General features: G+C 49.0%; 1 protein-coding gene across 3 annotated transcripts in view; it reads right to left on the bottom strand.

The window, feature by feature from the left end:
* The window catches only part of FAM222A (family with sequence similarity 222 member A), a 55,484-nt gene that overhangs the window by 14,286 nt on the left and 25,178 nt on the right, over positions 1 to 16,020 (bottom strand). Inside the window, exon 2 of one of the 3 annotated variants that reach the window (XM_025933592.2) lies at positions 11,805 to 11,932. The exons of 1 other annotated variant lie outside the window; for it this stretch is intronic. In XM_025933592.2, coding sequence (XP_025789377.2) covers positions 11,805 to 11,886 — 82 coding nt within the window. In that variant the 5' untranslated portion in view covers positions 11,887 to 11,932. The remainder of the gene's footprint in view (positions 1 to 11,804; positions 11,933 to 16,020) is intronic. One more of the 3 variants, XM_086681932.1, reaches the window with a different exon arrangement.

The raw sequence follows: 16,020 nt of genomic DNA, 5'->3' as shown, positions 1-16,020 counted from the left end.
AATTATTAAGAAAAGTTAAACATAGAATTGTCTTGTGCCCGAGCAATACCACTCGTAGGTTTACATGCAAGAAAAATGAAAACCTACATCCCCATGAAAACTTGTACGGGAACATTCCGAGCGGCATTTCACACCATCGCCCCTGATGTGGAAACACCCAAAAGCCCTGTCGGCTGATCGGCGGTGAATCACGACCCGGCCACGTAACGGAATGTTACTCGGTGGTGACAGGGAGCCGGGTGCGGACACCTGATACTCCGTGGATGAACCCAGAACACACAGGGAGTGAAAACAGCTGGACACAAAAGGCCACACAGGGTGCAATTCCATTTATACGGGACATCGAGAGGGACCAACGCAGAGACCGAAAGTAGGTCAGGAAGTTTCGTGGTTGCCTACAGCTGGAAGGTGGCTGCGGGCAATGGGGACCGGCTGGTGATGGGTGTGGGGTTTCTGTTTGGGGCGATGAGGAAACATTTGGAAATTTAGTAGTGGTGACGGCTGCACAACCCTGTGAATTTACACTGGAAAGTATTCACTAGTGCAGTCTGAGTGGGTGAATCGTATGGTAGGTGTTACCGTCGGCGTAAAGCAGTTGCCAAAAAAATCGGTAATGGTATCTTTTTTTAAAAATGTAATTTCTAGGGGCGCCTAGGTGGCGCAGTCGGTTAAGCGTCCGACTTCAGCCAGGTCACGATCTTGCGGTCCGTGAGTTCGAGCCCCGCGTCAGGCTCTGGGCTGATGGCTCAGAGCCTGGAGCCTGTTTCCGATTCTGTGTCTCCCTCTCTCTCTGCCCCAAAAATAAATAAACGTTGAAAAAAAAAATTTTTAAAAATGTAATTTCTAGCTCTTTGTATTTGGTGTAACATAGGAGCCAGCAAACCGTGGCATACAGGCCAAGCCTGGCCTGCTGCCCGTTTTTGTAAATAAAGTTTTATTGGAACACAGCCGCGCCGATTCATGTCCGTGAATCTGCGGCTGTTTTCCTGCTACAGTGTGACGGAGCTGGGTAAGTTACCGTAGACACTGGATGGCCTGCAGGGATGAAAATATCAGAAAAGTTGCAGAAAATGTTTGCCAACTCCCGTTGTAGGGGAACACGATTGCGTCTGTGCGTCGCTCTTGTATCCGCAGTCTTGCTGACTGACTTTTTTGGGGGTTTCTGTGCAGTTAGTTTTCCTTCTTTCTAGTCCTTGTAACTTATTTATTGTTCTCGCTCTCACTGGGCCGGCCACGACCTCTGTGCAGTGTGGAAAGGCAGCGATTCGGGTCTTCGTCTGCCTCTGGTCTTAGCAAGCCTCGGGTTGCTTTGCTGTGGACTGTGGCTGGATCCGCTGTGACAGAGGAAGCTGCCTACCTTCCTAGTTTCTGAGAGCTGGTTTTTATTTGGCAAGTCATAAAAGGGGGCTCGCTCGTGGCCCTTCGTCTCTGAGCCTCTCTCCTCTCCTAGGCATGGTTCCCGGGGCGGGGGCGGCACCGGACCTTCCTTCTGTCCCCAGGCTGCACTCCGCCACAGCTACATAATTGAATCTGCTACCAGAGGTTTGTTTTTAATTTTATTGGAATTTTAAATTGCTTTGTTTCTTCCGTCTTTTATTAGTGCCAGTGGAAGCAGGTGCACTGGCAGGAATGTCATGGGGCTGTGGTTCTAGCCTTTTGGGGTCAGGGTTGGGGCGGGGGGATGAGGGGTGGGAACTGGGGAGAAGAGCCTCTCCCTGCTCCTCCTGGGTCAGCGAGCCCTTCCTCCTGTGAAGATGAGATGGGCCAGGAACCTCTTGTCCCTTTGTGGGTGTAGGGAGGGGGCTCCCACTCTCCGAGGGAGGTGGGGCAGGTAAAGTGTTGGAGCCTGCTGCCAGGCCCTGGGGGTTCTCTCCTGTTCTTATCTTCACATCACAGTGGAGTTAACAGGCCCACAAAGGGCCAGCCACTCACTTGTCCAAGAACACACACGCCCCATTCACGGTACAGCCAGGATTTGACCCCCAGACCATCTTGGTCTCAAAGCCTGTGCCCTAGGGGCTTATGGGAAGGAGGGTAGGGTGGGTACACTGCTCTCACCTATAAAGAAGCAAGAGCGGTGGCTCACATCAGTCTCCTGGGGCAGCTGCCATTCCCTTCTCAGATGGCAGGTTCCTGAGAGCCACCCCCCAAGCCCCTACGGTGCCTCGCCGGGGCGCTCTGCACAGCCTGAACTTAGAGCGGCGGTGACTCAAAGTTGATGTATCAACACCATGATGAGAAAGTCAAATACTTATTAGCAGGGAAGGCCCTGAGCAGCTGAGAAAAACAGGCTTCTGTCCCAGGTGTGGGCAGGTCCTGTTTGGGACCCAGGGACTCTGGCCCGCTGGGAGTAGCCCAAGATCTTAGGCCTGAGGTAGAGGAGGAGAAATGGACTCCCCCTGCCCACCATACACACACATACACATCTTTTTTCCTTTGTCTGCAGGTCACTTTCTCCAGTCACCCGGCATAGGCTACAAGAGCCAGCTGCCCAGACTCCTGGACAGAGGGCCACCCACACTCCTGACTCCTCTGTCTGACCTCAGGTCCCAGAAAGGTAAATGGTTTGCTGGCCATGTTCTGGGCATATGTGGTTGCTGTGCCTTGTACAGCCTTGTGTCGTCAGGCTGCTCGGATCCCATTTTACAGGAATGGAGGGAGGGACTCTCAGACTGGGCCATGTCTTCCCCCGACCAGGCTTCTGACGTTTTATTGTCACAGGTGGTCAGAGCTGGATGGCTTCTCAGGTCCACCTGACCGGACGTCTTGCTTTACAGAAGGGAGAACGCTGGCCCTACGAGGCTGACCAACTTGTCCAAGGTCACACTGCACATGGCCCAGTTGAGACCTTTCTTCCGTGGTAAGAAATGCAGCACAGCCCACGGTCTGGTCACAGAGCTCAGGGAGAGCCCTTCCTGTCTCAGTTCTGTCTGAGGGGCCACAGGCACAAGAGGGTCTGCCTTAGGGCCTGACTGCCCCAAAGTCATGTCCAGAAGGAAAGGGCAGGAGACGACTCTGCCAGTTGTCCAGGCCTTGACCAGCAGCAGGGCACCCAATTCAATTTGCTTATCTCCCTTCCTGCCTCCCTCTTCCCTGTGCTTTTCAATTACAGGCAGAGTCAGTATCTTTTCTAGTAAGTACAAAGATGTCAAAGGGTCTGAGTGAGCCAGAGAAGAAGGATGTCCTTGGTGGCCCTCCACACTGTCCAGTACAAGTCTTGGAGCAGAAGGATGGACTAGTCCGGGTCGTCATGCCTCGCCCTGCCTCCGGCCAGCTGCACAGGAGCAGTCATGGGTGAGAACACACATTCTTTGAGCCAGTAAGTCCACCATGGAAGAATAGATGTGTTTTCACAGATACACGTGCATGTACAAAGATTCATTACAGCACTGTTCAGAATAGCAAGAGACTAGAAACAACCTAAATGTCTATCAGAGAGGGATGGTTAAAACGTTATTCTTTAGCCATGTAATAGAATACCATGCAGCTGTTAGAATGAAGGCATTCTTTCTGTCAGGTGGTGAATAACTGCCAGGATATACTGGTAAGAAAGAAGGCAAGGGATTGAGAAGGGGAGGAGATATAAGAGGTATTTAATGCTTCTCCTGCATGTGTGTATTTTTCAGGAGGGTATTTATGAAACTGCTAACACTGGTTTCCTCTGGGAAAGAGAGTTATTTTTCATTTTAAATTCTTGCTCTTTCTGAATTGGGTGCCATGGACAATCTATTCAGTGAAGTACTTAATATAACAAAAGAGAACATGTTCTCCCTGGAGGTCCTATAAAGGAGTGACGGGGACTAGGCATTAAAAAACATGATTCCTTGAAACCAAAGCCCTCCCCCCCCCCAACAATGATCTATCATTATTCGGTTTTTGATAAGGCAAGCTATTTCTCTATACTCCTGTCTCCGAAAGAACACCAGCAGAAGACCCTCAATTTTGAGGATGTCGATATAATAACTTCTCTTCCTACAAATAACCCCAAAACAACATGAAGCAAAAATGCAAGTTCCATTTCTGGCAAAACTAGGGGATAGCTAACCCCCTAAACAACAGGTGGACAGGCTCCCCAAAGCAACAGAGATCAAGTGGGGCTGAGGGAGGAAGCAGAGAGAGGGTGCCGTGGCTGTAGATTTCAGAAACAGCCAGTAGTGTATCCTTCCCAACTGTGACAGATACACCCTGTACAAATCTTAACAAAATCTAAACCCCTTCTTTGCCGCAGTGGAACCAGGGATGCATCAGCTGGTTATAGACCTTCCCTAGACCCACTTGGTTCTGAAGAGCAAAGAAAGTAGGGCTACATAAGAAATCCCACAAATAAGCCATACTTGCAGGAACCTGTTTGTGAGGCAACTGGACGGAAATAGCCTCCTCCAGTGGCAAGTAATCAAAATTGAACCACCACAGTACTTAATCGAAAGGAAAATGAGAAGGAAAAGCAAAGCCTAAGTAAAAGCTGGCAAAAAACAAGACAAACCACTACTTCCCATCAGAAAAATGTAGCCACAGAAGAGATGAAGAGTATAGTTAAATATTTCATCATGAAGGAGAGAACTTGGTAAACAATGGTTTCCATAAAGCAAAACCACAAAGAAGATATACAAGAGTAGAAGAAGAAACTTACTGTAAAAGCAAAAGGGGAAAATGGCGTGCATAAGGAAAACAAGGCACACACAAAAAAAGTAAAATGAAAGGCAAAAGACAGCCAATCTGTGCTTAACTAGAGCCCCCAAAGAAGGAAACTGAAATAATACAAGCCTTGGATCTGCCTGTCAAAAGGGCACGGGTACTGTGTTCTGGGAAAAAGATACTCTGAACAGTCAACCCCAAGACATATGCTAGTAAAGTAATAACATGAAAGATATGGAAAGATCAAAGTAAAATACGAAGAAAGAAAAATCAGGCTTCAACTTCTCCATGGCAACATTCAACATTAGAGGAGAACAGAATATGGTCTGCAAAGACCCTCAAGGAAGCAAAGTGACCCAGGGATTATTTCTCGTTCACTCAAGCAGATAGTCGACAGATAGACCTTTCTGAACTTGGGAACCCTCGAAGTGCTGTTCACGTGAGGCCTTAAGCCATATACAAGTGGACCAGCTTTGGATGATGGGAAACTGAGGCACAGGAACTGGTGGTGAGCACTGGCCCTATTTCTCTTGGAGACAGACTGAAAATAACTGGGCATAGTGATGTAACCACCATTATGAGCCCTGGGATAGAGTAATGGTACCGCTAATAACAAAGCGGGGAGGGAGAGGAGGGATGGCAGTAGAAGCGCACAGATATCCCCATATTTAGTAATTGGGAATAAAAGATATCCTTTCTTCTTTTAATGTTTATTTTTGAGAGAGCATGAGCAGGGTAGGGGCAGAGAGAGGGAGACCTAGAATCCGAAGCAGGCTCCAGGATCTGAGCTGTCAGCACAGAGCCCAACACGGGGCGAGAACCCATGAACTGTGAGATCATGACCTGAGCCGAAGTCAGATGCTTAACTGACTGAGCCACCCAGGTGCCCCAAAAGATATCCTTTTTAAAAAGTTGTTTTAAAGTTGTTTTGTTTTAATGTTTATTTTTGAGAGAGGGAAAGAAAGTGTGAGCAGGGGGAGGGGCAGAGAGAATGGGAGAGGGAGATTCCCAAGCAGACTCCCCACCATCAGTGCACAGCCCAATGTGGGGCTCGAAGTCACAAGCTGCGAGATCATGACTTGAGCTGAAATCAAGAGTTGGATGCCTAAGGGCACCTGGGTGACTCTGTTGGTTAAGTGTCTGACTTTGGCTCAGGTCACGATCTCACGGTTCTTGAGTTCAAGCCCCGTGTCAGGCTCTGTGCTGACAGTTGGAGCCTGCTTCAGATTCTGTGTCTCCCTCTGTCTCTGTCCCTCCCCCATTTGTGCGTGTTCTCTCTCTCTCTCAAAAACAAACATTAAAAAAGAGTTGGACGCTTAATTGAGTGAGCCACCCAGGCATGCCCCCCTCCCCTATTCTTTTTTAAAAAAAAATTTTTTTTTCAACGTTTGTATTTATTTTTGGGACAGAGAGAGACAGAGCATGAACGGGGGAGGGGCAGAGAGAGAGGGAGACACAGAATCGGAAACAGGCTCCAGGCTCTGAGCCATCAGCCCAGAGCACGACGCAGGGCTCGAACTCACGGACCGCGAGATCGTGACCTGGCTGAAGTCGGACGCTTAACCGACTGCGCCACCCAGGCGCCCCCCCTATTCTTAGTAATCTCTACACCCACTGTGGGGCTTGAACTCACAACCCTGAAATCAAGAGTTGCATGCTCTATCAACTGAGCCAGCCAGGAGCCCCAAAAGATATCATTTAAAACTGATGTCAGGTAATGGAGGCTTAATACAAAGAAAGGAACTCTAAGAAAATGTAGAGAGAAATAGGAAATACATTGATTTCATCAGTTTGCTCATTTTAAGGACAGTAATAGATACTGTTCCAAAGAAATAGAGGATTAGGGTATTATTTAAAGTTACAGCACTAGAACAAAATCAACCTTCTTTATGATTAGTAGGTACGCAAAGCAGCACAGATCACATAGACGTAGACTTTTCAAAGCAATTAAAATAAAGCACAAAATAGACCAGACACCTGTCATATCAATAAACGTAAATGGGCTAAAACTCTCAAAAAAATTTAAAAAGCCATTCAGATTGGATCACAAAGCTTAATTCAACTCTATGGTCTATGAGTCACATCTACACCAAGTGATTCAGAAAGGTTGAAATAAAAGGATTGGTAAAGTTTCAAGAAAAACCGTGAAGTAAAAAAGCAGAGGTTACCATCTTAGTAGACAAAATTGAACTCGCGCCAAAAAGTATTAAATATGGCAAAGAAGGATGCAATTCACTGTGGAGATTTAAGGTATTGAGATCTCTGTGTTAAATGACATGGCATCACCATACATAAAGCCAAAGCATTAGGAGCTACGAGAAGAAATACACTGGGACACATTTAGCGGTAGGCATCTAATTCAGTTCTCCATCCATGACAGGTAAGTAAGGACACGGAAGACATAAGTGACATAGTTAATGGGAAGACATAACTGGCATACGCCAAACTCTGAATCCTGGAAACAGCCACATCTTTTTTCTTTTTAATGTTTATTTTGAGAGCGCGAGTGAGTGCAAGGGGAGGGGCAGAGAGAGAATCCCAGGCAGGCTCTGTGCTGTCAGTGTAGAGCCTGACATGGGGCTTGAACTCACAAACTGTGAGATCGTGACCTGAGCCAAAACCAAGAGTCAGATGTTTAACTGACTAAGCCACCCGGGCGCCCCTCACATCTTCTTTCCAAGTCCCATTTAAAAAGAAAAGTCACAAAAAAAAAAAATGACTACAGATGACGTCACAAAGAAAAATGTATTCAAGTCCAAAAAAAGTAGAAATCTTGAGCAACATTCTCTGAATCATAATGTATTATAACCAGAAATAATGAAATACAAAAGCACCTACCACCTGGGTAGATAGGTGGAACCCAGATGAGCCTTAGGTCAGAGAAGAAACCAAAATCACAAGAGGTTTTAAAAACAAAATACCTCCTCTTATGACCTATCAGATATAACTAAAGCAGTGCTCAGAGAATTTGTAGCCTTAATTTTTCCTTTTTCTCCTTGTTTATCGGTATAAAGAGTTATGCTTCTAACTTAAGAAATTTTTTCTAAAACAAGGAAAGTAGGAATAATTTAATAAAAATAAATGCATAAGTGAGAAAAGGGTAATTACTAATAACTAAATACTAAAGTTGGATCTTTGGGGAAGGGAGAGAGGTAAGCTTTTAGCCAACTAACCTAATCAAGAAAAATGGGGTTTGGGCAGGGAGATGGGGGAGGGATGCACAATATAGACAAGAAAAAAGAATGAAAGCATCCTTGAAAAGAATTACAGGGGCTCCTGGGTGGCTTAGCGGGTTGAGTGTCCGACTTCAGCTCAGGTCATGATCTCAGGGTTCGTGGGTTCGAGCCCCACATGGGACTCTGCACTAGGGGTGTGGAGCCTGCCTGGGATTCTCGCTCTCTCTCTGCCTCTCCCCCTCTCAAAATAAATAAAAATAAATAAAAGAACTGTAAATTAATTTGTTCAGTCTCATACAAATAAATTTGACAAGTGGATAAAATGAATACTTTTCTAGACAGACAAAATTTACCAAACTCATTTAAGGAACAGAATGGTCACAACAGATCAATTATTACAGAAGACTCAAAGAGCTACTCCAAAGAAAGGCCCGGGCCCAGACTGTTTCAGAGAGGATCAACTAATCTTTAAGGAACAGATAATCCATTTCCTTTTTTTTTCTTCTTCAGTGTTTTACTTGTTTTTGAAAGAGAGCATGAGTGGGGGAGGGGCCGAGGAAGTGGGGGACAGAGGATCTGAAGCGGGGTTCTGCACTGACAGTGGAAAGCCGGACATGGGGCTCAAACTCACGAACCACAAGATCGTGACCTGAGCCAAAGTCACACGCTCAACTGACTGAGCCACCCAGGTGCCCCAGATAATCCATTTCTACTTAAGCTGTCACAAAGCATCGAGAAAGCCGAAAGCCTCCGTTCTATGAGGCAAGCAGCACAGTGACAGCGAAACCCAACAAAAGGCGTTCCAAAACCTGAAGGCTAATCTCACTAATGAAATTGAAGCAAAACTCCTACATGAAATAACAAAGCCAGGCTGGCAATATATTAAGATATTCACCATGACCAGGTGGGATTTGACCAGGAATGCAAGGGTAGTTCAATGGTAAGGAATCCCTGTCATTATTCCTGTTAAAAGACAAAAAAACCCATATGGTCATCTTCATGGACACTGAAAAGGCATTTGCTAAGCTTTAACTTCCATTGTTGATTTTTTAAAATTCTTAATAAAACAGGAACACAGGGACACTTACTTAACCTGCTAAACATCTGCCCCCTGCACACCAGCATTTTGCATAATCAAAGCTGCTCATTTAAAGTCAGGAATGAAGCAAGAGTGTCCATTATCACGAATATTATTTTTCATTGTTCCAGGGATAGCAGCAGACACTATTAAATAAGACAAATCAAAGTATAAAACTTCCGAAGTAGGAAGTAAAATTATCATTTGCACACAATCTAATAGCATAACTGGAAAATCTAAGAAACCAAATTGAAAAACCGTTACAAACAATAATAGAATTCAGTAAGGGGGCGGGAGTTAATAGCCTTTATATAAATAACTTCCGTTTCAGGAAGAAAAGACTAGCCCAAAACGGGTAACTATCCAGAAGTCAACTTTTAACATATGTGCAAAAAGCTAGATGAGGCAGACAGCAAAACGTTCCCAGGGACCAAAAAAAAAAAAAAAAAAAAAAAAGTCTGAGCGAACAAAGGTTTTATCATGTTCCTAGAGGGCATCAACATAAAAAAATCATTTCTTCCTGAACCATAAATTTCATGTAATCCCGGGGAAAAAACACCCAACAGGATTTTTTGCTCTCTCCTAGATAAGTTGCTCCTATAAGTTCAGACAGAAAAATAGCCCAGGAAATTCTGTGTGGGGGGGAGGTTGAGGAATGAACAGGAACAGCAACCCCCCCCCCCCCAAATATGAAAAGGGGGTTATATACGTGCTACAATAGGGTTGAACCTATAGGGATGAGCTTGAAAACGTGGTGGTGCTAAGGGAAAGAAGCCAGTCACAAAAGGCCACGTGCTGTAGGATTCCCTTATCATCAAAGTCCAGAATAGGGGACTCTGCAAAGAAGGGGAGCAGGGGATCAGAGAGTGACTGCGAATGGGGTAGGGGTTTCTTCTTGAGGTGACAGAAATGTCCTAAAATTTGCTGTGCTGATGGGTGCAAGATTCTGTAAATATGCTAAAAAACCATTAGTTGTATGCTTCAGATGGGTGGGTTTTATGGTATGTGAATCATATTTCAATAACATTAAAATTCTTAATGTATTATAACTATAATAATTACCATAGCATTGCACTGATGAATATGCTTGGATCCATACCTCCCGCTTTATACCATGTATTTAAAAAAATTAAACCATAAAAGAACTAGAGGAAACCCTGATCTCAGCATGAGGAAGGATATTCTAAGTATGACACAAACTCCAGGGGCCATAAAAGGAAATACAGATCTCACTTCACAAAGAAAATGTCTTCATGGCAGAATCAAAGACAAATGATAAATCGGGGAAACCATATGCAATTCAAATAGACAGACCGAGGTCTAATTCCGTTATATGCAAAGAGCTCCTGTAATTCAATAAGGACAAAACCTACCCAACTGAAAAAGATGGACCAAGGAGATGAATCAGTTCAAAGAGAAAACAGATGGCCCAGACATGAGAAGATATTCATCCTCATTCATGTTACATGTTAATCTAAAACTGCGCTGGGATCCTATTTTTCTCTGATGAGGTGAGCAGAGCCTAGAAGTTTTGAGACGGTGCCGTGATGGGCGAGGGTGTGGGCAGACAGGCTGTCTCACACACAGTCGTCTGAATATGTTAATCAGACCACATAGCTCAAAATGACAAGTACAAATACCTTGGACCCTCGAGAAGTCTATCCTGCAGTTCTGCTCACACCTTTGTGACACACACATGTGGTTGCTGATCGCCGCACTGCTTGTAATGGCAACGGGCAGGTCCAGTGCATATAGAGGACTGGTCAAATGAAACACAGTTCGCCCTTGCTCTGGAAAACTAAGGGGCCGAAGAAGGAAGAAGCTCTTTAGATGCTGACCCACAGGGCCCCCTGGGAGGACGTGTGACTGTGTCCCAGGTGTGCTGGGTTGTGCAGACAACGTCTGGAAGGACACACAGGACGGCGCTGGCTGCCTCTGAGAAGGGGAGTGGGCGGCCGTACGACAGGAGCGAGATGGGGACTTTTGTCTGTATACACGCCCCTCGTTCCTCTTGTATACTGGACCACATGAGTGTACTACCTTGTCTGAAGATAAACACAGAACAAGAAAGAAAAAAGAGCAGCGGTGTAAGCTCAGTGATGAGTGGCAACCACTCCTGAGCTGTGGGATGGAGCCAACGGGGAGGGGGTGGGAACTGTGGGGAACAGGAGGCAGAGATCTTCAAAGAGACAAGAGCAGTTCAGTTCCAACCAACAGCTGCAGTTCAGGAACCCAGGCCTATGTTGCCAGATCCTCTGATTTTTTTTTTCCCCCAAGAGACATTAAAAATCCAGGTTATTATGCAAATCTCCCTGTTTTCAAATGTTTCCAAATACTGCAACTTTTCAAAAACCCTATGGTGGCTACAAATAATCAGAGGGTTTGTCATCCCTATCCTAGATGGCCAAGGAAGACAGACCCTTGGAGATCACCAAGTCCAGCTCCCTAATTTGACACACTGAAAAAGCAAGGCCCAGAGAGGGCAAGGACCTGCCCAAGGTCACACAGTAAATCAGGCCCCAAGCTAGGATCCCATTCAGGACTATTTGCTTCCACACTGTCCTACTCTGCTGACAGCACAGGAAAATGGTGATTGAGACAGACGTGGTGCATCGTGGGGTCACAGACAGGGGGCTGGGGTCAGAGAGGGCTCCTGGAAGGAGGTCGCACCCAGTGGGAGTCAGCCAAAGGGGGTAGGTGCTGTCGTGGGGGAGGCAGCACAGCACAGGCAAAGACCGGGAACAGGGTGAGTTCTGGGCAGGGTCCTGGTGGGTGGACATCCCAGTTCGGATGGCATTCCCTCTGCCTCTGCCCCACAGAGGCTTGGGTGGGGGAAGCAGGACGTGTCTAGGAACACGGCAAGCTCTGTGGGTTCAGCGGACAGCAGAAGGGGGCAGGGGAGGGCGTGCACTCACACTTACGCAGCTCCCGGCTCTTGCTCGGGCAGGCCAGGTGCTGGCCCGGTGGGTTCTGGGTCCTCTGGAGACAGGCCAGCATGGCTGAGCTGGGGGCCCGCGGCGGGGTGCACTCTGCGGCAGGGTCCCTGTGAGGAGGGAGATGAGGTGCTTGTCACTCAGGCTGCTCCGTGTGGGCCTCCCACCTCCCCAGGCTGGGGTCACTGCCAGCAGCCTCCCCACTACCCAGCAGAGCGTCAGAGACTTTCAAAGGAGACGCCCCTTCTCCCTCATCTGGCGGGGAGGAGGACACTGAGGCCCGGAGGCGTCAAGAGGCTCATCCGTGGCCTCACAAGAAGGAAAAGATTCCAGATCTCAGGGCGCCTGGGTGGCTCAGTCGGTTAGATGTCTGACTCTTGATTTTGGCTCAGGTCATGATTTCATGGTTTGTGGGTTCAAGCCCTGAGTTGGCTCTGTGCTGATAGCATGGAGCCTGCTTGGGATTCTCTCTCCCTCTATTTCTGCCCTGCCCCCTCTCAAAAATAAACTTAAGAAAAAAAGAATCCAGGTCATGAGTGGTGGATTTCCACTGTGATGGGGCCAGAACAGAACGGTCAGACATGTCCTGGCCCTGCCCATTGTGTGGGTCACCTCCTCCAGGGGGCCTCCCTGATGCCCCCACGCCTGGACACATCCGCACCCCCTCCCTTCCAGTGGGTTGTGTCCTCTGGCTCTCTTGTCACCACCTCTGTCCCTGCTCTTCAGCCTCGGGCTCATGGAGGGCAAAGGCCCCATGTGGTCATCTTTGGAAGCTACATGAGGGGTACCCAGGAACTGCCAGTGTGCATGTGGGTGTTCCAGCGTTTTGGAATGTTGATCTGGGGCATTTCTCCCGGCAACCCTACAGGAAGACGTCCAGGACGGCATTGCTGGGAGAAAGCGTGATCTCCCGCCCTGATCCCCACTGAGCCTGACTGAGCCCTGAGCCCAGGTCCCAAGGACTCCCTGCTTGAGCTCCCCACCCCAGACAGGAAGGGCAGGGCCGCCCAAGGCAGCTCTACCCTGCCAGGCTGGGCAGGGTCCCCCACAGGTGGCAGCTCAGATGAGGCTCCAGACAGGTCCACATTGTGCTCACTTGCCCAGAGTCAGATGCCCAGTGTTTACAAGGAAATATGCACTTTTATCTTCGAAAAACCCACTTGCCCGAGAACACAGAGCCTCTGAGGGGCAGGGTGAGCCTGCCCTGGAGGCCACGGAGAAAAGACAGGAGTTTTCCCCGCAAGGGCCCCTCCCTTCCTCTCTCCTCAGTAAGGAGCCAGAGCCACGGGCCCAAGCCACCCCTGATGTCCACCCACCCCGGGCACTGGATCTCCACTACCTCCTGACCCCACCCCACCCACGTCTTGAGCAGCCAAGCTGGGCCAGCTCAATCCTCTTGCCAGTTCTTAAAAAAAAAAAAAAAAAAAGAAGAAAGAGGAGGGGGTGTGTGTTTAAGGGGAAGAAAGGGGAGTTATTTAATACTAAACAGGTGTCTGGAGCCCTTAAATTCTGCTGCTTTCTTCTAATAATGAAGTATTCATGAGGAAAAGCCTTTTTTCACTACTTTCTTAAGATACTAATTTCACAACAAGCTCCTTGTTACGGCGCAATTATTCCAATCTTGAATTTCCCCGAGACGGTTGCAGCCTCCTGTCTGTCCTGGCCTCTCGGTAAATGAAAGACAATCACGTAACCACCTTTCATTATGCTCTATTTTACTTTCAGCAAAGGTACCCTGAAAGAAATGATTTACTCTGAAAGGGACTTTTATTCAGTTTCAAAACCAATTTTCTCCTATTACTGTCTCAAAAAAAAAAAAAAAAAAAAGAAAGAAAAGAAAAAAAAAGTAGGGGTGAATGGGGGAGGGGAGGCGGTTCTCCCCCTCCCCCCACCCCCAATCGCCAGCCTTAACGCAGCGACGATGCACGCGCAGTCAGAGCTGCAGTATCCACTTCCCGGCTTTGATTTCTGGTAATTTTAAAATATGCCATTACAATCAGGCAGAAATTACACAGTTTAAAAAGGGAATGAAGTGGGGCTTATTGCAGGGATGAAAGCCCTTGACTGCAGGAAGGAGGCACTGAGCCTCGGGGACTGGGGACTTGGGCCCTTCAGGATATAGCCGTGCACACACTCTGCCCCGCTCGGACACCTGGGGACACGTGGGCACGATGCCGTCACAGGCTCACTGCGGACATCTCCCGAGATGGGCACAATGCTGCCCATCCTTACCAGTGGTGCCGCGCCCCTCCACGCCCCCTGGCGCCCTCTCACGCACAAGCAGGCTGTCCATGGTCACGCACAAGGGTGTGCGCACCTGGAAGGTAACAGCCCAGCAGCCCAGCATGGTGCCCCCTTCTCACTGCTCTGACACAGGGTTTGGGGGACAGAGGGGAGAGCCGGAGAAGGCCTGCCAGCTGCAGGTGAAAGCCCTCTCGGGGAGACCGAAGCCAGAGAGAGGCCACACCCTGCACAGGGCCACGCAGCAGGCAGTGGCTGTGTAAGCCTCTCCCCCCGCCCAAGCAGGCAGCCTGCAGGCCAGGCCAGGCAACCTGGAACCTACATACGCCTACCCCAATGCCCACTGTGTGACCCCAGGGGAGCTACCGCCCCTCTCTTGTAAAAGAGGCTCCCTGACCCTCCCAGGTCATTATCCACCAGGGTCCAGACAATGCCCAACACTCCCCCCCCCGCCGTCCCCGCGCACAGGTCCTTCCTCCCTCTTGCCTTTCACTGGGTGCCAGGGGCCCAAGAAGCCCAGCCCCTGTCCAGGCCCCCCCACAACTCCCCTTGGGCCACACATTACAGCATGCTTTGCAGCTGAAAGGGGCAGGCTGGGGGCTGTAGTTGTTGGGGGTGAGGGGCAGACTGCCTCATTTGGGGCCTCTCTGGACCCCATCAGCTGCCCTCCCGGTGAGGCTCTGGTTTTCAGAATGCTCTGATGGTGGACACCTAGGTGGTTCTGGGAGCCAACAGGTCACCTGCCCCAGCTCGGGGGGGGGGGGGGGGGGAGGGAGCGAGAGAGGATCCTGCCCCCCCTTCCCTGCCACCACCGAGGGAACAGAATCCATGTTAAGGCCTCAGCTCAGTGCAACTGCCTGAATCATTTTATCCCTCACTTCTGGAGGACCGGCAGGCAGGGCCCTGCTGCCTGAGAGACCATCTTCACTTGAAGAGGAAGGGCTTTTCTCTCTGTGCCTCTAATCCCAATTCACTGCGCGTTTTCCCAGGAACCCTGTGCCCTACTGCTGGGGCACGTTGTGGGTGGGAGGGGGTAGGAGCCGGCCGAGCACGATGACGAGTGGGTTACCACCAGTTCCCACATCATCCCAACCATCTACAACAGGACAAAGACCCCTCTCCTTGCCCTTCAATGTCTCTCTGGCCCCAGAATAGAGCCCAGCCTTCTTTGCCTGCACCCTCCCCCTCCACCGCCCTAGCTCTTCTAGACCTCCCTCCAGCTGGCTGCCCCACACGCCCAAACCTTTGCCTGTGCTGGCCCCTCTGCCTATAGCACCGCCACCCCAATCCATTTTAACTCAGACTCTGACTCAGCTGTCCCCTCCTCTGGGCATCCCCCATCACGGTCCCAAGCGTAAGTGCCAATTTTCACGTCTGTCTCTCTCCACTGGACTGTGAGTTTCTCGGGGGCAAGGACCATGTCTTATTTGTCTCTTTCTCCTGGTGCCTGGCAAAGAGCAATCATTTAATAAATAGGTGCTGAATGAAGGGCTGAATCAATGAATCCGTTATTGTCAGACGAAGTGACCAAGGCCCAGAGAAGTCGAGCATCCTGCACAAGGTCACACAGCAAGCTGGGGACAGGAATGGGGCAGGCGCCTAAAACACTCAGGTTCTTTGCCTTGACCCCACCTTGCCCCCTCTCTGCTTGGCATCATCCCATCTGCAGAAAGCCAGCACCCTGGAGGCCCCACCCAGACTCATGACTCCCCAAGCCAGGGACCGTCCTGGGAATGCTGCTCATTTTGAAACCCTATCTGCAAATCAGGCTGTTTATACGCCCAAGGTCTTTTGTGACTTTAATAAAAAAAGGGGGTGGGGGGAGGGAGGGAGAAAATGTCGCAAGCCTCAATGATTAGAATGCTTTGGCATCATTCCTGACGCGGGGGCTGATAAGACGTCTTATCTCAGAGGCACCCCTAGGAAAAGGTCCCCTCCACCAGATAACGCCCCCAGC

Source organism: Puma concolor, chromosome D3 (assembly GCF_028749965.1).
Source record: "Puma concolor isolate L17-30 chromosome D3, mPumCon1.1.hap2, whole genome shotgun sequence".
Classification (NCBI taxonomy): Eukaryota; Metazoa; Chordata; class Mammalia; order Carnivora; family Felidae; genus Puma; species Puma concolor.
This window is presented reverse-complemented; position numbering and strand designations above follow the sequence as displayed.